Genomic DNA, 22,607 nt, shown 5'->3' on the forward strand with positions numbered 1-22,607 from the left:
TACAGGTCTATATTATTTAAATACAGTAAAAACTAAAAGCCAAAAAAATCCTTTAAATTTTTTAAGGCTTGAAACTTTTATAATTGTACATAATCTTTTTTTCTCTCCTCCAGCTTCTGTTTATCTAAGTAAATCTGGATTTACAGAGTATTCCAAATAAATAGATTTGGTTGGGATAAAAGAAAGCAGTGAAATTCCAGTAATTAGCTACAAAGCAGAAAACCAAAGTTAACAATGTTAACTAAATGAGCTATCATACAAATAGTAATAAAGCCTACAACTTCTTTTAATATTATCCTTTCTGTACAAAAAAAGCTTTGCGCCTGTGCAGAAAAAAAATTACCAGTTATTCCCATTTAACACATTACACTAAAATAAAGCAATCAAATTCTACTCTACAAACCATGTTCCTTGTGTAATCTCTAAAAAAGTTCATGAATGAGGAACTTCACGAACCACCCATGAAATTGTGATCCTAGAAATCTTTAAAATTAAATTTCACTCATGACCATAAGAACAGAACTTATACCTCATATAAATCATAGCCCTCGGATTCCTGTCTGTCGTAGGGGCGAATGATGCCGTCTTCATGGATCAGGCGAGGGGGACGGAGTCTGGACACTTCCTCAGTTGATTCTGCTGCCCTGTATAAGGCATCAGAATAAGTATAAGAAACTGTGAGAATCCTTCAAAATAATACAAGTATATATGTTGATAAAACACTGTACTATGCTCCATATTATATCAGTATTTGATAAAAACAGAGTACTTTTAAATAACTTGTCCCAAATAATGCAACAAATATTAAAACCAAGTCTGTCTAACTCTAACATCTCCCAACTATTTAAAAAAAGAAAGAAAGAAAAGAAACGTCAAAAAATAAAGGCAAAGACTAGGTTGTCCATTCTTCGTATCCTTGGTGTGTAGCATATAGTAGGTATCAGTAAACATTCATTGAGAAAAAAGAGAAATTTAGGCATAAACAATGTCTCCTCTTACTCCTTTCTGGTGGCACTCTACCTAGTGAACCTGTCATACAGGAAGCAAAATATTTACCTAGTTATGTATCCCTAGCAACAATTACACACAGACACATATCTTGCACATAGTATATACTTAATTACCTCTGAATTCCTTGGAAGGTACTGCTGGCCATATCTATGATTCCTCCAGTGGGACCAGCCACAGCACCCACAAGCCCTTTTCCAATTCCTTTAAAGAATCCAGCAGCTCCTTCCTTTTTGGCACCTTCATAAAACCAAAGACAATGAATGTATAAAGATATTTTAAAATAATCAAGTTTGAGCACAACAGAAGCCTGAGTGAAATGCCAAAATGCTTACTCAAAAAGCTTCCAAAATTTGGCTTTCTGAAGAAGTTAAATTTAATAACATGATAATCAGTGGTTCTCAAAGTGTGTTAAAAATGCGCACTTGGGCCCCATCCTAGACCTACTGAATTAGGAACTCTGGGAGTGATCCCAGAAATCTGTTTTTATTAAACCTTACCCAAGGATATTCCCCCACACACACCCCCATCGAGTTTTAAAGAGAGTGGAAGGGAGGGAGGAGAGAGAGAGAGAGAGAGAGAGAGAGAGAGAGAGAGAGAGAGAGAGAGAGAGAGAGAGAGAGAGAAACATTGATGTGAGAGACACATCAATCAGTTGCCTCTTGTACACGCCCTGACCAAGGCTGGAATAGGGCCTGCAACCCAGGTACAAGCCCTTGACTGGGAATCAAACCCAGACCCTTCAGTCTGCAGGCAATACTCTAATCATTTAGCAACCCAGCCAGTGCAGCAATCTGTTTTAATAAACCTTCCAGGTAATCCTGAGGCATGTTCAAATTTATAACTTGTGACTCAAGAGTTTAGTCAGTATTTGTGACTAGAAGGTCTAAGAACTGACCAGAAAATATCTTCTTTTTTTATGCCAGCCGTCAGGAAATTTTTCAAGCAGTGTACATTAATATATATATATATATATATATATATATATATATATATATATATATATACACACACACACACATACATACACACACACACACACACACACACACACACACACACACACACACACTAGAGGCCTGATGCACAAAATTCATGCAAGGGGCTTGGCCCTCACAGCCCCAGCTTTGTCCTGAAGGTCATCCAGAAGGACGTCCAGTCTAATTAGCATATTATGCTTTTATTATTATATATATATATGGTATGTGTGAACTTTACTGAAATATAATTAATATGCCATATAATGTACCCATTAAAGTATAAATTAAATTTTTTTTAGTATATTCAGAGTTGTGTAACCATCACCAGATTCAATTTTAGAAAATTTTTATCATCTCAAAAAGAAACCCTATGCCTATTAGCAGTCATTCCCCATTTCCCCTGGCCCTTCCCCATCCGATCTTATGCAATTTACCTCCTTCCTCCCACCAGTCAAACCTAGGCAGTCACTAATCTACTTTTTTTTCTATCTCTATGGATCTGCCCATTGTGGACCTTCCTACAATTGGAATCATTCAATAGGTGGTATGTTTAGCCTTCCCACTTGACATCAGGTTTACAAGGTTCATCCACCTTATACTGTATAGACAGTTCCCAACTTGAAATTGTTCGAATTATGATTTTTGACTTTACGATGGTATGAGAGCAATATCCATTCGGTAAAAACTAATTCGATTTCCTGAGCAAGCAGTATGCGGATGACACTGTCTCATGATGCAAGGCAGCATCAGTGAGGCTCAGCTCCCAGGTGGCCATGTGATCATGTGGGTAAGCAATCAATGCTTTACAGTGTAGTAGTAAATGCATTTTTGACTTATGATATTTTAAACTTCAAACTGGTTTATCGGGACATAACTGCATTATAAGTTGAGAAGCATCTGTACTTGATTTCTTTTTACATCTGGATAATGTCTCATTATATCAATATACCACATTTCGTTTATCCATGCATTAGTTGATGAACATTTGGGTTGCTATTATAGTCTGGCTACTATGAATAATGTTTCCATGAATATTTATATACAAGTTTTGGGGCAAACATGTTTTAAATTCTCTAGAGTATATAGCTAGGAGTGGAATTGCTATGTCATAAAATATAAACTCCATATATTTACTTCCAGTTGTCCCAATATCATTTGTTGAAAGGCTATTTTTTCTTTATGAAATTATCTTGGCACGCTTCTAAAAAATATATTCGCCATAAATGTAAAGGTTTATTTCTAGAATCTCAATTTCATTGATCCATATATATGTTTATTCATATGCTAGTACCACACTGTCTTAGTTACTGTAACTTTATAGTAAATTTTTAAATTAGATGGTACAAGTCCTCAACTTTGTTCTATTTTTTCAAGATTGCTTTGGCTATTTGCAATCCTTTAAATTCCTGTTTAAATTTTAGAATCAGCTTATAAATTTCTATAAAGAAGCCAATTGCACTAAGTAAAGCAATGTGGTTTTTAAAATAGGATAAAAAAAATAAGTTAGTAGCTATTGAAGGCCCAAAGCAATCTAGCTTATGAACTTCCTGAACATAACATTTGAAGTCTAAATTACAGTCTACTACTTAACCCCTCTACTTTCTGAGAAAAGCATATTCATTAAATAATAATTTAGAACTATGAACATAAAATTAATCAGAAATTCTCCCAAATACCTATTAGCAATAAAATTTACTATGTTTACCATGCATCAACTCTTCAGAGCCTGTACATGAGGGAAAGATTATCAACCTACCTTCCATAGGTTTTGTTATTATTCCAGTCACTCCACCAACAACTCCCTGAAAGAGAAATCAATCATACAAACTTGAATGGAGGGTGCTTAATTTTAAATCAACCACTAGAGGTCTCTACAGACACACTAGAAAAAAACAAAAAAACAAAAAACCCACGAGTACTTATTTGATAATGTGAACAACATGTACACAGAGGTGAACAATATGATTTTCAAAATGTCACAGCAAATGTTAAATGAAAGCAGCTTCTAGAAGTAAAATTTTATAACAGAAAGAACAGTAAAGCAGGTGAAAAGATTATTTTTGTTCTTATTTCATATGGTATTTTTTGTTTTATTTATTTTTTCAATTACAGCTTACATTAAATTATTATTTTGTATTAGTTTTGGGTGTTAAATCTGTTTCTAAAACTGCAAAATGAGTGAGTTGAGCCAAATTATCCTTAATATCTACTTATAAATTTTAATGAGATTACTTATAACTTAATGAAAGTGTGGAAAATTGATAATGAAGGGACCCCTGAAAGATTTTTGAGGAGACAACATACAACATTACAAATTACTGGCACAATCACAGCAGGTATAGCTTCCTGAAATTTCCAAAATTAAAATAGTAATATATTTATACATTCCTAATAATTGTCAAGTAGTGGCATTAATTAAAACTACCTGCATGTTGCCGAAACCGGTTTGGCTCAGTGGATAGAGCGTCGGCCTGCGGACTGAAAGGTCCCGGGTTCGATTCCGGTCAAGGGCATGTACCTTGGTTGTGGGCACATCCCCAGTGGGGAGTGTGCAGGAGGCAGCTGATCGATGTTTCTCTCTCATCGATGTTCCTAACTCTCTATCTCTCTCCTTTCCTCTCTGTAAAAACTCAATAAAAATATATTTAAAAAAAAAACTAAAAAAAAACAAAAAACTACCTGCATGTTATATAAACATATAGAAAAAGAACTAAGGGAATACACCCTATTGAAAAGATTAGATACCCCTGCAAAGAGGTGAGGGATGATCAAAGAGTACTTAGAGCTTACCTATAATGATTTCATTACTTATTAAATATAAAAGGAAAAGTTATGTTTTTATAATTTCTTATAAGGAGAATGTTCATATGTAATCCATAATTAAACCATATTCATATATTACCTGCATAATTTTTTGTTTCTTTGTTTGAAAATGTGATTAACCCCTCTACCCAATAAAGGCCTACCTGCTTAACTCTAAGTATATTATGAATTAGATTTATATTCATTATTGTGCTATAGTCACAAAATTTATTGTAATGTTTGCCCTAAAAGTTTTTTTAATATTTTAACTTACCATTTAGACACTAACTCCCCACCACGTGTGTGTGTGTGTGTGTGTGTGTGTGAGAGAGAGAATGGTTTTTGGGGGGAATGCATTTGTTGTTATTGCTGTTGACACTATTAAGATGCCCCCTATTCCCCTCCCTTTATCCCCTTCAGACCTTGCCCTCCCCCTGACCCCCAAGCCTTCACACATTGTTGTCTCTGTCCATGGGCTATACATATATGTTCCTTGACTAATCTCTTCCAGTCCCCCTCCCCGCCACCTATCTCCCCTCTGAGGTCTGTCCGTCTGTTCCAGGTATCCATGCCTCTGGTATAATTTTTAAAGTACTGAGAAGTAGTGAATGGCAGTTTCTGGTTTATACACAACTTCTACACCTCCCTTCCACAGAATGGTCCATTAATGACCTAAACTCCTCCCCCCCCCAGGTATCATCATTTGCCATATTTCTCTGCTTATATATTCCTTTCCTTCCACGCCAGTGCTAACCTGCCATCATTATAGAGTTTTCACTCCAACCCAAGTGCCAAACTAAGTCTGCAATTTCGGGGATAGATCTGATGATGATAATGGAGGAGGAGAGCAAAAAGGAAACAGAAAAGTCCACAATGTATCACTACTGCCACTCTAACAGACATCGGCTCTCAAGCAGTATTCCAAGAGTACATATCTAAAGTGTACATAAAAGTCGAGGGCTTCTTGAGGATTCAGCGTTAGACTTACACGCAGGAAGCCCTTTCCTCCTCTGGCCAAGCTGTCTCCAAAATCTTTAGGTTGTCGACCCATCTCTTCTCTTCTTTTTTGCTGATATTCCTTGTCCAATGTAATTGCTGCCAAACCTTTTCCAACAGAACCGGTGATTCGAGATACAACTCCTGCTGCACCACCTATCAAAAGGCCCAAAGAAGTAAGCTGCATTGTTTCTTTAACAAGCATTACCACTGTACATAGCACGCGACTGCTTAAACTAACCATTGCTTAAAATTCTGTCTCATACATAAAAATGCAAACATTTATTTTTTGTGTTTCCCATATACCAAGAAGAGGAATAAAACTATTTAAAGTACATGGATTCTATACTACGAAGACATAAAAAATCAAGCATATCAGTGTTAAATTACTTTCCATTTAAGAAGAAGAGAACACATCTTTTAAAAGGATTAGAAAAATCATCTTTTTATAAAATACAATAATTTGTTTTTGATAAACAATGAATTTTATAATCTATACTAGAGGCCCAGTGCACAAAATTCATGCAGGGGGGGGGGAGGGAGTGTCCCCCAGCCCAGCCTGCATCCTCTTGCAATCCTGGACCCCTCAGGGGATGTCCAACTGCCAGTTTAGGCCCAATCCCGTTGGACATCCCTCTCGCAATCCAGGACCACTGGTTCCTAACTGCTCGCCTGCCTGCCTGCCTGCCTGATCACCCCTAACCATTCTGCCTGCCTGATCACCCCTAAACACCTCTGCCTACCTGCCTGATCATCCCCAACTGCTCGCCTGCCTGACTAATCGCCCCTAACCACCTCTGCCTCGGCCCCCGCCACTGTGGCTTCGTCTGGAAGGACGTCCGAAGGTCGTTTGGCTGTCCGGTCTAATTAGCATCTTATGCTTTTATTATTATAGATATATAAAAGGCTAATATGCTAAGGGTCCGACCGTCTGACTGGTCGCTATGACGTGTACTGGCCACCAGGAGGCAGACGCTCAATGCAGGAGCTGCTAAGTTGTGGTGACTTGGCATTGGCGGTTCTCAGGTGACACATCCCGAAACCAGAGAGGAGGGAGCCCGATTCCTCACGGAGACATGTGATTCCACCTTCGGCCCTGGGTTATGTTGTTGCTGGGACACTGCTGGCCCCGAATCTGGTTTACTGCACACTTGCGTTTGCATTCCATACCCTGTACGAGAGCAATTTTGCAGAGTGCCCTCTCGCACTCCAGGACACCTTGGGCGATGTTGGAGAGCTGGTTTCAGCCCGATCCGCGCAGGCCAGGCCAAGGGACCCCACTTGCCAGAGGGTCCTCGCTCACTCCACAGATGCCCCCGAGCCACGGCGCCACCCCAGGTGTGGCAGGCTGGGGAGGAACCAAGGGAGGCTGGTTCCAGGGCATGTCCAGCCCATCTCGCCCAGTCCCACACTGCCAGCAACCTTCTAATTAATTTCCTTTCAATGTGCATGAATCCGTGCACCGGGTCACTAATTATTATAATAAAATATATATATACATAAGTATGTGGTACATACCTACTGTGTGTCCAAAGAGACTTCTTACCCCAATCACTAACCCCTCAGCAAATTCTTCAGGGCCTTGTACAGCACCCTGGCCAAAAACAAGAAACAAAAAATTGCTATTTAAAATAAAATAAGTTTAAGACCGTTAATCTAGTATTTCAGGGTTTCCATGAAGATACAGAATCTGTAACGAGCCATAACATGTGATGACACAGCTTTTGCCCTCAAACCCAAATATTGATGGAACACCTATTATTTTTGAAGACACTTTCAACCCACCTGATCTCAACATACCCTTTAAGATGACAAAAATTGAATAGGAGTAAACCCCTGGCCTCAGTCACAATCGGAAGCTGCCCTCTCAGCACCAAGTTCCATCAGAATGCTAAACAAAGGTGTGTTTTTTTGGGTACATCTACACAATGGAATACTATGCTGCTGTAAAAAGGAAGGAACTCCTACCATTTGCAACAGCATGGACAGAGCTGGAGAGCATTATGCTAAGTGAAATAAGTCAGTCAGAGAAAGATAAATATCACATGCTCTCACTCATTTGTGGATTATAATGAACAACATAAACCAATGAACAAAAACAGATGTAGAGACAGAGAAGCATCAATCAGATGCTCAAAACTCAAAGGGAAGGTAGGGGAGGGTGGGGGTGAGGGGGAGAGATCAATCAAGGGACTTGTATGCATGCATATAAGTGATGGATGTGGACAACAGGGGTGAGAGTGAGGGCAGGATTGGGGGGATGAGAGGACATTGGGGGGATAAGGACACATTTGTAATATCTTAATCAATAAAGGGAAAAAAAGTAAATGTTATTTTCTACATTAAAAAAAAAAAAGAATGCTAAACAAGCCCCAGTGGTAACAAGACTGAGCCCACACAGTACTGGCTTCCTTGTGCTTCCATTTATTCTCTCTGCTTTGTCCTTCTGAAACCTTCACTACTTTGGGCTCCTGGAGCCTTTAAATGGAGGAGAACAGGTTAGAGCAAAACCTGAATATAAAACTAAGTCAGCTTTTAATGCCCCATTAGTTCCTTCCATAGTGGTGAAACAGCCTTGAAATGGTCTTAATCTCTGTAGCATTCTTCCTTACAAGTACAATTAAATACTGGAAAATGTGGGCATGCTTTATTGCCCAGACAACAGAAGTGCTCAATTAATACTAAAACAATCTTTTAATGTCATCTCAAGTAATTTTAAATAAAAAAAAATAGAATATTGATATACATATTTAAATTTTATTAAATTAATTGGGGTGACACTGGTTAATAAGTCTAAAAGTTTCAAGAGTTCAATTCTATAATAAATCATCTGTATACTACATTACTGTGTGTTCACCACCAAAGTTAAGTCTCCTTCTGTCACCATTTGACTCATTTTACCCTTTTCTAACTCCGTCCTCCCTCCTTTCCCTCTGGTAACCATCATATTGTACCTATGAGTTTTTGTTAGTTTGTTGTTTTCTGTTGTATTTTTGTTATCTGAATATTATTCAATTCCCAAATACAGTTAAAATACAAATTATTTGTCATTAATAAAAGAGAACATCCATTTTCCTATAGCAGTGGTCGGCAAACTACGGCTCGCGAGCCACATGCGGCTCTTTGGCCCCTTGAGTGTGGCTCTTCCTAAGCCTTAGGAGTACCCTAATTAAGTTAATAACAATGTACCTACCTATATAGTTTAAGTTTAAAAAATTTGGCTCTCAAAAGAAATTTCAATCGTTGTACCATTGATATTTGGCTCTGCTGACTAATGAGTTTGCCGACCACTGTCCTATAGTTATACTCAAAATAAATAAAAGACCAATACCTGGAAGGGTTCATAGAACAAAGCTTCAACTCCTTCAGACAGACCTCTAAGTAATCCAAATGGGTTTCCAAGCACATCCAAGCCTAATACAAGGACATACATCTGTTTCAAGAACTAAAAAAAAAAAAAAAAAAAAAAGGAATTTAAGTCCTTTACAACTATTGGAAGAGACAACATTATAATACGACAGGAAAAAGAGGGAGTACTGGTTAAATTAGGTTGTTAAATGAAAGCAATGCGGAATAACCAGTACTATGTTCACTACATGTTCACTAATTGATATTTCACAATGTGGCAGGCAGTATGCTAGTACTTTACATGGGGCTTTCAAATTAGATGGAACTAGGATTGAGGCACAGTCTGCCATTTAGCAGTTATATAACTTTAGACAAGGCACTGAGTCTCTAGGCCTCAGTCTTCTCATCTGTAAAATGGGAGGTGTATTATACTGACCTTGCATGACTGAGTATGCACATTAAGTGAATATATAATTCAGTAATTGTTCCTTAATTTTAATATTGTTATCATCACTATTACTATGAAACTAAATAGGGAATAACAACCAAAAGAAAAACAAATAAAAATCTATGCTTATGTGAACATTTAATAACCAGAATGTCTCTACACACCACAGGAGAAAGCACCTTCCAATAGATGAAGGCAGGAGAATGGTACCTTGAAGTACCACAGTAAGCAAGGGTGCTCTTGTGCCCTGAAACAACTACTAATTCTGAGTAGTCAAACTGAACCACAGAGTAACTGAGTTATGAGGAGGAACCTGGCTTAGAATTCCTCTTGCAATTCTACTAGAATATACTTAGAAACTGCAGTCACTGGAAAAAATAAAATGTAATGATTCCTAAGTCATTATTTTTTCCCAAAGTGAATAGATATATAATTGCAAAGGGAAAAGGGCACCAGAAGAAACTTTTAAAAAGGTATATAGAGGGGGAAAGAACTAAAAGATATAGAAATTAATCATTCAAGAAACTACTAAGTAATAAGATTGCAAATTGGGATAAATTAGGTAAACATTACTGAATACCACACAATCACATACAAATCTTTTCTTTTGACATTTTATGAAGAATATTCCTTATGAGATATTATGATAAGAAATTACCTGTTCACTGTAATGTCTAACAACACTCCACATGAGCTGATCTCTTTTATAAAACTGATATCGAATTTCATAATAAGCAAGTCTGGGAGAAGAAAGATTCAAAGGTATTAAGATTATATTCTGAAAATAAGATAATTAAAATTTCAATGATTAATTATTGCTAATTCTTTTACAATTAGATCTGTACATCTGCCACATATATGTTTGAGATCTTGACATTACGATAACAGATTTATTATTTAAATAGTACATTCTCATACAAGTCTTTCATAAAAAAATAAAAAGGTTTAAAAAAGTCAACCATAATCCCCCCGCACAGTGGATTTTTTAATTTTTCTTTCCGTGATTACCACTTTGAATCCTTTCTTTTCTCTTCAATACAATTTAAAAATGTTTAAATTCTGTATGCAGTTTTTCACTTAACATCCTATATAATAAAAGGCTAATATGTAAATTGTCCCCTCGGGATTTCAACCAACTGGGAGTTTGACTGCTCGCTATGACAAAGCGGTGACCACCAGGGGAAGCGTGGAACGAAGGACGGCCCTGGCCAGCAGCCGGTAGCCCGGGGAAGGAAGGCCCTGATTGGCCCTGATCACTGGCCAGGCCTAGAGACCCTACCCATGCACGAATTTCATGCACCAGATCTCTAGTTGCGAATAAATATTTATCTCTGTTATTCAAATTTCTATGTAACACTTTTGTGTAAAGTATCATAACAATTCTTCCTCTCATGCATTTCCAAATTTTGAATATAACTCTTTGGTTAAATTTAAAGATATTTTTATGGAATTCTCCCCAAAATAATTACTGAGTGAAAGACTAAAAACATTTAAGACTCTTGATAGATATCACTTTCCATTCATACAGGTTTTTTTCAAAGGTACCCTTTTCTCAGGCTCACCCCCTTTTTGTACTAGAATTGCTCATATTTTGAAATCTTTTGATAATTTGCTATAACTTTCCTATATTCTTTGATAAATAATAAAATGTAACATTTCAGATCTCTATCAGCCACTGTACCTTCCCTTTTATGAGTTATCTCTTACTGTCTCTGGCAATATGGCATTGGAATCTTTAGCTTTTTCTCATGAATGTTAAATAGGAAGACTCTTAATCCTTTGTGTCATATTTTCTCAATTATTTTTTTTAAATTTTCTTGATTTGGTTATAAAGTGTTTCCTTTACTTTTAAACTTAGACTTCCTTTATTCAGAGACCTGATAGCAATTAACTTCTATTTTTTCTTAGTCTTTTCAACTTGAACTTTATCTTTAATTCTTTGAGTCCACGAAATTTAATAGTGTACAATTGAGGTGAAAGTGATATATGTCTTTTTCTCCAAGGTAACTACTTGTTCTAATCCTATAGATGAATATTCAATTCGATAAACATTCCTTGAATATATATGTTTCTGGCACACATTAAGTATTATACTATTAGATGCAGCAAAGAGTTATAATCTATAATTTGCCTTATGATTATACTGAAATCTTACCCTGTAGCTACATATTTCTAAATATAATTGTTTTAAAAAATGGTCAATATATACTACTAAAATAATTCAATTTTAATCTACATTAGTGTATTATCAAGATATTAATAACTTAAGAAAACACAAGATTCTTTACCTTATTTTTATGAGTAAAATAAGCATACCAAGAGAGAATAACTACAAAGGGACCAAACTCTTCAAGTTTAAGTAGTAAGACTTATCATTTTTCTAAGCTAACATTCTAGCAAAAATGAAGGAAATTAATATCCAGAAAGATATCCTTGGTACAAAAGTCTTCCAATGTACTTTAACATAAATCTTACTTAAATATAAGATCATCCACATCAGTCAAAGTAGCACCTATGCTTTTCAACAGCAAATTGATGGAATGAATTGCAATCATTTCTTGTTTTTCTTTGTCTGATTCTTCACCTCCAGAACCCAAAGACAGACTCAAATGTAACTAAAAGAAAAATAATACTCAATAAATAGAAGGTAAAAACAAAACAAAAAAATTTATATACAGATATTTTAGATACAAACAAATGTTGTATCTTTCATTAGGGTCCTACAGAAAGCCATTATTTGTTACTCAGTATATAATTATCACAGAATAACTCATTCTTACCTGATTCTCATATTTTGTGAAATATAAATTAGTCTGCTCCAAATTTAGAGCTATAATAATTTTATTCAAAGTGTATAAATGTGATTGTGTTTATATGGAGGGCCCAAAATAACATTTAAAAAAATAGCATAATCATTTTAGGAAGAAAAATGTCAAATGGCACACAAGTAAGCTACCAGTCAAAATGGATATTCAATTATTTTCATCCAATTAGGTAAATAACTTATGGCAACAACTAACTATAACAATTGTTACAATTATAAGTAACAATAATAACAAGTAACAATAAGTGACCATTATGGCAACGATTAGCAAGTTGCTAAATAAGTTTTTAAAAGTGTAATAATAATGTATTCAGCTTCCACGTGCCCCTTCACCTCAGTACTGAAACATGAGACTTTCACATTCCCATTTAATGGCTTATTCTACTTTGTGCTGTATCATTAGTGCAACAGAGCCAGAAAACAAGGTCAAACTGCGACCTGTGTAAACAGAACAGATGATTCTCCTTTCTCATTCTGCCATTCCCTAGGCATTCTACCTAACCCAGAAAGAGTTCAATAGAATAGACTTAGGGTAAGTCCAGGAAAGCCTGGTTGTTGGTTTTTTTCTTAGATGTGGACTTTTGCCCATCTGCAGAGTCAAGAGAGTGTTGGGATCCAGGAAAGGTAAGCTTAGATGGATAGAGATCCAGCCTTTCTCTAGGGCAAAGTCACCATGGGATAAGAAAGTAACTATAGTTCATAACCTTAATTATTCAACTTCATGGCACAATTCCCAGTGTGCCTAAAAACCTGAATACTCCCTAGATCAGGGATGGCGAACCTTTTGAGCTCGGCGTGTCAGCATTTTGAAAAACCCTAACTTAACTATGGTGCCGTGTCACATATAGAAATTTTTTGATATTTGCAACCATAGTAAAACAAAGATGTATATTTTTGATATTTATTTTATATATTTAAATGCCATTTAACAAAGAAAAAATCAACCAAAAAAATGAGTTCGCGTGTCACCTCTGACACACATGTCATAGGTTTGCCATCACTGCCCTAGATTATGAACTCCATGAAGTCACTTTATACCTCCCACAGAAACTTTGATCATAGCCATTCAATAAATATTTCTTGAAGGTATTATTCAATCTCAGAAATAACTTATTTCCACTTAATGCAAAAGAAATTGTATATAAACTACCACATAAAGCAATATCAATTTTAAACCTAACACTGGATATGTCTGATACCACCAAACTAATACGTCAATTTAAAATAATTCCATTTTAAAATCCCTCACTTAGCTGAATGGATTGGTGAATGCTACCGAAAATAATGTGCTGTGAACAGTTTGTGAAAATGTAATGGGTCATCAATATTTTAGAGTTACTTAGTTGTTAATCTGCCCCATTACACAAGTTTACAGCATTATGGTTGATAGCATTTGTGAATTTCCTGAGCAGTCACCTTCTCCTATAAAACCTACAAAGAACAACAAAAGAAGAAAAGGAAATGGGTTCATAAAGTACAAAATCAGGCAAGTGAAAGGTATCCAATTTTCTACTCCCTTAGTTACAATCAGATGTTGGAAGAGTGAAAAACACCACATCAACAGTATAATAGCAACTTCAGCGTTTTTACATTCTGGTGAGGGCACCCATTATAGCTTTCTGTTTAAGCAGTGGTAGTAGTTACAAAGTGCAACCAAAACATTAAAGGTTGGTGAGCACTTCTTTGCTTAATTAAGAAATGCTTTTGTCAGCTTCTTCCTTGAATAAAGGGGCTATTAATTTAAGACTAGAAAGCACGCTCTGGTGGTTTCTCTGTGGGAATTATGGTTATACATATGTTACAGAGAACTATCTTAATTATTTCAACTTATCAAACAAAATTCCACCAAATATTTGATGCAACAAATTAAAACCCACGATTATACACAGCCCCTTTAAAAGTTCTACAACAATTCTGCCAAACTTTCAAAATAATAATTACAACAAACCTTAACAGGAGAAATATGGAAATGTTCAAAGAAACTAAGAACTGACATATCGGTCATTGAAGTCTCCATTAATTCTGTGTTTAGGGCATCAATATCTTGCTGGATTAACTTTGTCTGAAAAAGAAATAAATCAAGAATTTCTATTTTAATTTTCTTCTTCTACTACAGTTATTGAAAAAAAAAATGGCTGACTTAATTTTTCAAGTTTTATAATTTTTCCAAGAAATAAAAATTGTTACCCGCTTTCTTTCGGCTTCAGGATCAGTTGCTGGGGTAAACAACGCAATTATAGCTCCCAGAAACCCCTGATCAACTTTTAAGGCCATTTCCTGAATGAGGACCATAAAATACCTGAGGGAAAACATTTTTTTTAATGGAAAAGGGTTTCTATCAAACTTAGTAATGTTCAATGTTTCAACTTCAATTTTTGCCAAAAGCCATAGTACTTATTCCTTTATCTCTTAAAAAGTGTCATGTTTATAAGCTCAAAGTCTACTTTACTTAGACTGAGATTTTTTTTTATTACAGATTTCACTGAAGGTGATATTTAGCATTTAAAGTCCCAAATTCCCACACTTATCATGTTACAGAAGAGACAAATATGACGAGATGATATAGCATGTATTATCCTTTCTTTAGAGTCCACAGCAATTACTTTAAAGAATACATCTCACAAATACATATGTCATTTATATTTCACTAACTATTTTATATGCTAATTAGAGTAACAAAGTGGAGAAGGCATTTGAAGGAATTATTTCAACATAGAAAATTACTTGACCAAAAGTGGATTAATATGTTCAGGTAGAAAATTTACTATTTTCAAAGTAGAGTCTCATTTGTAAATTCCTTTAGATAAATAAAGGAAAATGGACTTACTTAAACTGTAAGACTTTACTGTACTCATTAAATCTTGTGATGACACTCACATCAATGAAAGGTTTGGGTTCTACGGGGAAGAAATAAAACAAGAAAGAGGCAATCACGCTTTATATTAGGTAAAAATATTTACTTAACTTTTATAAACAGAGTATATCTCAACTTAATTTTTTTTCAGATTCAAAAACACATTTCCTTATGTAATTCCTTATTTATATAAAACAAAAAGGAAATTAAACAAGAGGAGTTATTATTCCAGGTTGACGGAGGAGAATATAACCAGCTAAATAACTTTTGCCTGACACAGAGTAATGTTCAACTTAATTTTTGTTTTTTTGTTTTTTACCTGAATCCAAAGCAATAGATTTTGGAGGGGCCACAGGATGAAACACAACAGGGAACATTGTCCCTGGTAACTGATTATCAACCTGAGGGGATAAAAAAGAAAAGTAACTCAGCAGGATTACAAATAATTTAAACTTTTCCTTTCAGAGACAATACTATAGAAGATGTCACAAATTTCATCATAATTAAGGATCCGTATGTATATGTGGTACTATTAGAAGTTTCACTTAAATCTAAAATTCTTACATACCTCAGCAAGGGCAAGCTTTTTTATATGAAGGAATATGTAAATATCCTCATCATTGCATTAACATTACACAGCATGTACATCATTAATGGAAATACTTGTACCTATGGATCATGTGAGATTTTAACTATGTTTAAATAAATTGTAAATGGAGACTGGATATGAAATCAAATGATAGGTAGAAAGAAGAAAAAGAAGAAAAATGTCCTAAATAATATCCAGCAGTTAAAAGGAAGGAAAAAAAAGAGAGAGGGAGAGAGGAAAGGAAAGAAGAAGGGAACAAGCAAAGCAGCTGCCCAAACAACCTCCAATATAGCCCAGGTAGAATGACAAAAGAAAATGCTATTTGGGGATCTCATGAAAAATTCAAAGAAGTATTTAAAAACAACAATTTCAATTCAAGGAACCATTCTTGCAGGCTAGCTGGTCAAATTAAATAGTCTCAATGTGACAAGATCTTTGGACTTTGATGGTAATAATATGCTGAATCCACAGGATATTTTAGAGAAGGAGAATAAACATACAAATGAAAAGAAAGACATTAATTACAATGTATGCTAGAATCCCCAAGACTCCCAAAGTGATTAGATACAGGCGCTCTTTCACTTACGATGGGGTTATGGGGTTACATGCCGATAAATATCCTAAGTCAAAAATGTATTTAATACTACCCTGCAGAGTATCGGTTGTTGCCCTCGTGATCACGTGATGGGGAGATGTGGCTTGCTGCCTCTGTCCGGCAACACCAGACTAGCATACTGCATATCACTAATGTGGGGAAATATCAGAACTCAAAATTCAAAGTACAGTTTCTACTGAATGTTTATTGCTTTCCACCATTATAAAGTCCAGAAATTGTGATTCGAACCATCGTAAGTCAGGAACAGTCTGTATAAGTACTGAAGTGAGGATGACAGTGGTACCTGAAGCCAATACAATCTGGCCCTCAAACTTCTCTGGTGGGGAGACTGCTTAAATTCAATTTGAATTCCTGATAAAAAATCTCGCTTTATAGGGCACGGAACAGGGAGGCGCATTTCCATTGGAGTTTTATCAAAATTGACCTGGGGGGGGAAAAAAGAACATGTGTTTGTGATGAGCAGGAATTAATTAGCACTGTGGCCCATTTTAAATACTCATTTACTCACAAATTGAAAGGGAAAAATATCTTAATTTCTGCCTCACCAAAATATCTACCTTAAGGTGAAATACAGTTGAGATGTTTGAAACAGAATCATCACTTTTATACTAAAGGTATGAGGAAAACGAAAACAACTGAGAACTTTTCAATTACATAAACTGTACTTAAAGGAAGTCATGCTTAAAATTTTTAAAAAATCTTCAATAGTCATGGATAATCCTAGATAATTTTTAAACTTTGTTTTAACAAAGTTAAACAATGAATAGTTGACAGCTTATTTATAACTGACACGAATTGTAGTTATTTACATTTGAGCATGGCTGACATTTATGGGGGAGGGGGAAGGATGGGGAGGGTATCTGGTAGCCAATGCAAACTCAACCATCAGATAACAAAGACAGAAAGCTGTATGACTGAATCAGAACAAGCTAGAAATTGCAGTCAAGATTCTGGAGTCTTCTTGGAGCAAATTAATTTTCAGAGTCACTGGAAGGGCCTATGTACACTTTTGTGGACATCTCCCCTCCTTTGTGGACATATCATCACATTTAATGAATTTAATTGAGCAAGTTTTCCATCATTAAAATATATAATTCAATACCAATAAAAAAATATTTCAACCAATCTTAATTTCTCCATAATCTGACAACAAAACTAATTCTGTGAAACTATTTGTCTTGTTAATAGATTATTAAAATGTACTAGAGCATATGATTTAATAACAATGTATTTTAATTAAAAATATACTAATAAAAATATATTAATAAATATTAGTCATGCCAATCCTAATAAATGAGTTTATTTACTAATAAATTAGCTTCCACACACACATTTTCACTTGGATAGTAAAATTTTATTTATTAGCACCATCAACAACAAAATCCTATCTAATAATAGACAAACATGGTAATTGACCATACCATCGCTACACCCCCCCATTGGCTAATCAGTGAGATATGCAAATTAACTGCCAACAAAGATGGTGGCTAATTTGCATACTGCAGGCAGGGCAGGACAGCGCCATCCTGCCTGCCCTGCCGCCATCTGGCCCTGCTATCTGCAATCCGAGGCAGCGGGCATCCACATGCAACCCGACCTGGGGCGGCCGGGCGGGGCAGCAGCAATCGGCCGGCCCACCCGGGCGTCCCATGTGCGACCCAACCTGGGGCGGCGCCCCAACCCCCGGATCGGCCCTGCCATCTGCCACCCGGGGAGCGGGCCTAAGCCAGCAGATGGTTATCTCCCGAGGGGTCCCAGACTGTGAGAGGGCACAAGTGGGGCTGAGGGACACCTCCCCACACTCCCCTCCCCCGCCAGTGCACAAATTTTTGTGCACCGGGCCTCTAGTACATATATAAAATCAAAAACAAAAAATTCTGACATACCTCAAAATTATTGTCTAGTTTGATCCAGCCATGTTGTTTTGCTGCTTGATACTTCTTATAGGATTGTTCCAGTAACATTATGTGCTTTTGACTAAAAGGCTTCCATTTCTGTTTTGGTTTCATCTCCCAAACAACACCAGAACTAAAGTAATTCATAAAGAAAATTAAATTAGGAACACATATTTCAGTTTGTGGAACTGTCATTCAACTCAAAATTATTGCAACTATCAATCTTCTATGAAAATTACATTTACACAAGAGATATTTTTGAAATACCAGAATATACCTGTATTATAAAGTAACATAAGGAAAAGAAGCAGTGGGAAATGTTTCTCTATCACAAGTTGACATCAATCAATTAAAGAATTGGCAAACTTTTATAAGGACCATATAGTAAATATTTTAGGCTCTGTGGCTGAGACAACATTAAAGTTACTATGTAGCAACTTAAATAATGAGAGAAGAAAAGAAATCTTCCACAAGTTTTTTAATTGATGAAATTCAAAACAGAAAAAGAACAATTTTGTATAATTTTAAAAACACAAGTCTATTAATGAGAAAAACACATTTTTATGTTTAAATTTGTGACGTATAATTAACATAAAACAAATTAGTTTCAGGTTACAACCTAATTATTCAATATTTGTATATACTGTGAAATGATCACCACAGTAAGTCATGTTTGAAAATATTTTCACCTATTTGTTCTTTGCTAACTATTCATAGAGGCTAATTCTTTAGTCCAGGGGTCCTCAAACTACAGCCCACGGGCCACATGCAAATACAAATACTGTATTTGTTCCAGTTTTGTTTTTTTACTTCAAAATAAGATATATGCAGTGTGCATAGGAATTTGTTCATAGTTTTTTTTTTAAAACTATAGTCCGGCCTTCCAACGGTCTGAGGGACAGTGAACTGGCCCCCTGTTTAAAAAGTTTGAGGACCCCTGCTTAAGTCACTTCAAATTCAGCACTGCCTTCTCAAATATGTATACAACTGAGCAGTATTGGTAACACCTGTTGACTTATCAAAATAACTGGCCTTGTTTTTTATAATTGACTATTGATGCTCTGAATGTCCTCAATTCTTCAAACAACGGTTCTCACCGAAAGACTAATGGGCCTAAGTTTATTTTCTCTGGATACATTTCTTCAGCTGTTACAATCACATTATTCAATTAACTCACCATGATAAAAGGCTTTCCATGCTTGACTTACAAATGAGTCATTCAGAAACTAACTTTGGTTATAACCTCATTTTATTTTTCTAAAGAAAAGCTGCTGTCGTTATTTAGTATTAAATTTTCTCATTTTTCTGGCCATTGCTTTTCTGGGTATATTGTGACACATGCTTGGTTTGGAAATGTCAATATATATTGGATACTTTTAGCACAGGGCTAGAAGAAAATATTCAGATGACAATTAAGCATATGAAAAGATGATCAACATCATATGTAATTAGGGAATCGCAAATCAAAATAACAAGGAGATGCCACTACACACCTATTAGAATAGCCAGAACCTGGAACACTAACAACATCAAATGCGGGCAAGGATGTGGAGCATCAGGAAATCTCATTCATTTTGCATTCTCAGTGGGAATGCAAAATTAGTGCCGCCACTTTAGAAGACAATTTGGCAGTTTCGTATAAAATTAAATATACTTTAACTATATGATCCATCAATCATGCTCCTTTATATTTACCCAAATGAGTTGAAAACTTAGTATCCACACAAAAACCTGCATGTGAATGTTTATAGTAACTTTACTCATAATTGCCAAAACTTGCAAGCAACCAGGACTGTCTTTCAGTCAGTGAATGGATAAATACACTATAGTACATCCAGACATAGAATACTATTCAGTACTAAAAATAAAAGTTATCAAGCCATAAAAAATGAGTAATCTTGAAAGGACATTGTTAGGTGAAAGAAGCCTATATGAAAAGGCTATATACCATATGATTCCAATGACATGACATTCTGGAAAACTTATAGACAGTAAAAAGATTAGTGGTTTCGGGGAAAAAGGGAGGGATGAACAGGTAGAGCACTGGTGACTTTTAGGGTAATGAAACTATTCTATGCTAGAGGCCCAGTGCACAAAATCCATGCACTCGGGGGAGGGGGGGCACAGCCTGGATTGTGAGAGGCGCAGGCCAGGAGGAGGGACCCCACCACTGCACGATCAGGGCCAGGGAGGGATGTGGGAGGTTGGCCAGCCAGGGAGGAACCGTGGGAGGGCTCCAGGGCATGTCCAGCCCGTCTCACTCAGTCCTGATAAAGCAAGCTAACCTACTAGTCGGAGCATCTGCCTTCTGGTGATCAGTGTACATCATAGCGACTGGTCAACCAGTCGACTCTCTGCTCCTGGTGGACAGTGCACGTCATAGCGAGCGGTTGAGCAGCCTTAGCATATTATTAACATATTACGCTTTGATTGGTTGAATGGCCAACAGGATGACTGGACACTTAGCATGTTAGGCTTTTACTATATAAGACTAGTGGCTTGGTGCATGAAATTCATGCACATAGGGGGGAATGTCCCTCAGCCCGGCCTGCAACCTCTCCAATCTGTGACCCCTCGGGGGATTTCTGACTGCCGGTTTAGGACCTGTAGGATCGGGCCTAAACCGGCAGTCGGACATCCCTCTCACAATCCGGGGCTTCTGTCCCCTAACCGCTCACCTGCCTGCCTGCCTGCCTAATAGCCCCTAACCACTCTGCCTGCCGGCCTGATCGCCCACAACTGCCCCCCACCGTCGGTCTGCTCGCCCCCAACTGCCCCTCCGCCAGCCTGCTAGCCCACAACTGCCCCCCCTGCCAGCCTGATCACCCCTAACCACCTCTGCCTTGGCCCCACCACCATGGCTTTGTCCAGAAGGACGTCTGGAAGGTCTCCTGGTTTAATTAGCATATTACCCTTTTATTAGTATAGATCAGTGGTTCTCAACCTTCCTAATGCTGCGATCCTTTAATACAGTTCCTCATGTTGTGGTGACCCCCAACCATAACATTATTTTCATTGCTACTTCATAACTGTAATTTTGCTACTGTTATGAATCATAATGTAAATATCTGATATGCAGAATATGTTTTCATTGTTACAAATTGAGTATAATTAAAGCATAGTGATTAATCACAAAAACAATATATAATTATATATGTGTTTTCTGATGGTCTTAGGTGACCCCTGTGAAAGGGTCGTTTGACCCTCAAAGGGGTAGCGACCCACAGGTTGAGAACCTCTGGTATAGATGATACTGTAATGGTGGATACATGTTATACATTTGTCAAAACCCATACAATTTATAATACAAAGAGCATCTCTAACATAAACACATAAAAAGGGACTTTAAATAATGATGTATCATTATTAGTTCATTAATAGTAAAAAATGTACTATTTCTAGATATCAATAATAGGGAAAACTGCCGAAACCGGTTTGGCTCAGTGGATAGAGCGTCGGCCTGCGGACTGAAAGGTCCCAGGTTCGATTCCGGTCAAGGGCATGTCCCTGGATTGCGGGCACATCCCCAGTAGGAGATGTGCAGGAGGCAGCTGATCGATGTTTCTAACTCTCTATCTCTCTTCCTTCCTCTCTGTAAAAAATCAATAAAATAAAAAAATATACTTAATAATAGGGAAAACTTGGGGGTATATGGGTACTCTACACTCAATCTATACTAATAAAAGGGTAATATGCTAATTAGACTGGATCGACCAGACATCTTCCAGTTGTCCTGCCTTCCTTCCGGACAAAGCCACGGTGGCGGGGGCTGAGGAAGGGGTGGTTAGGAGTGATCAGGCCGGCAGGGGGGAGCAGTTAGGGATGATCAGGCTGGCAGGGGAGGGCAATTAGGGGCGATCAGGCAGGCAAGGGGGGGCAGTTAGGGGCAATCAGGCAGGCAGGTGAGCAGTTATGAGCCAGCTGTCCTGGATTGCGAGAGGGATGTCCGACTGTCTCATAGAGATCGAGCCTAAACCAGCATCGGACATCCCTCGAGGGGTCCCGGATTGGAGAGGTTGCAGGCCAGGCTGAGGGCCCCCCCCCCACCATGCACGAATTTCGTGCACCAGGCCTCTAGTTTTCTTATAAACGTAAAACTGCTCAAAAAACTAAATCTATTTTAAAATACTGTATAACTGACTTACTTTTCCTCAGTACACATCCTTACTGAATGTGCAATATGTCAGAAAAAAGGTACTCTAGTTCTTTTAGATGAAGTTTTAAAATGACCTTATAAATAAAGGCCA

General features: G+C 36.9%; 1 protein-coding gene across 4 annotated transcripts in view; it reads right to left on the reverse strand.

The window, feature by feature from the left end:
- The window catches only part of VPS13C (vacuolar protein sorting 13 homolog C), a 194,943-nt gene that overhangs the window by 14,236 nt on the left and 158,100 nt on the right, over positions 1-22,607 (reverse strand). For 3 of the 4 annotated variants that reach the window (XM_036303625.1, XM_036303605.1, XM_036303634.1), the window contains 14 exons: positions 18,352-18,493; positions 16,749-16,889; positions 15,580-15,661; positions 15,234-15,303; positions 14,594-14,705; positions 14,355-14,468; positions 12,058-12,197; positions 10,241-10,322; positions 9,118-9,231; positions 7,305-7,380; positions 5,779-5,942; positions 3,745-3,790; positions 1,125-1,248; positions 530-644 (listed from right to left, as the gene is read on the reverse strand). In XM_036303625.1, coding sequence (XP_036159518.1) covers positions 530-644; positions 1,125-1,248; positions 3,745-3,790; positions 5,779-5,942; positions 7,305-7,380; positions 9,118-9,231; positions 10,241-10,322; positions 12,058-12,197; positions 14,355-14,468; positions 14,594-14,705; positions 15,234-15,303; positions 15,580-15,661; positions 16,749-16,889; positions 18,352-18,493 — 1,522 coding nt within the window. The remainder of the gene's footprint in view (positions 1-529; positions 645-1,124; positions 1,249-3,744; positions 3,791-5,778; positions 5,943-7,304; positions 7,381-9,117; positions 9,232-10,240; positions 10,323-12,057; positions 12,198-14,354; positions 14,469-14,593; positions 14,706-15,233; positions 15,304-15,579; positions 15,662-16,748; positions 16,890-18,351; positions 18,494-22,607) is intronic. The other variant, XM_036303615.1, reaches the window with a different exon arrangement.

This window comes from Myotis myotis, unplaced genomic scaffold, assembly GCF_014108235.1.
Source record: "Myotis myotis isolate mMyoMyo1 unplaced genomic scaffold, mMyoMyo1.p scaffold_m19_p_1, whole genome shotgun sequence".
NCBI classification, from domain to species: Eukaryota; Metazoa; Chordata; class Mammalia; order Chiroptera; family Vespertilionidae; genus Myotis; species Myotis myotis.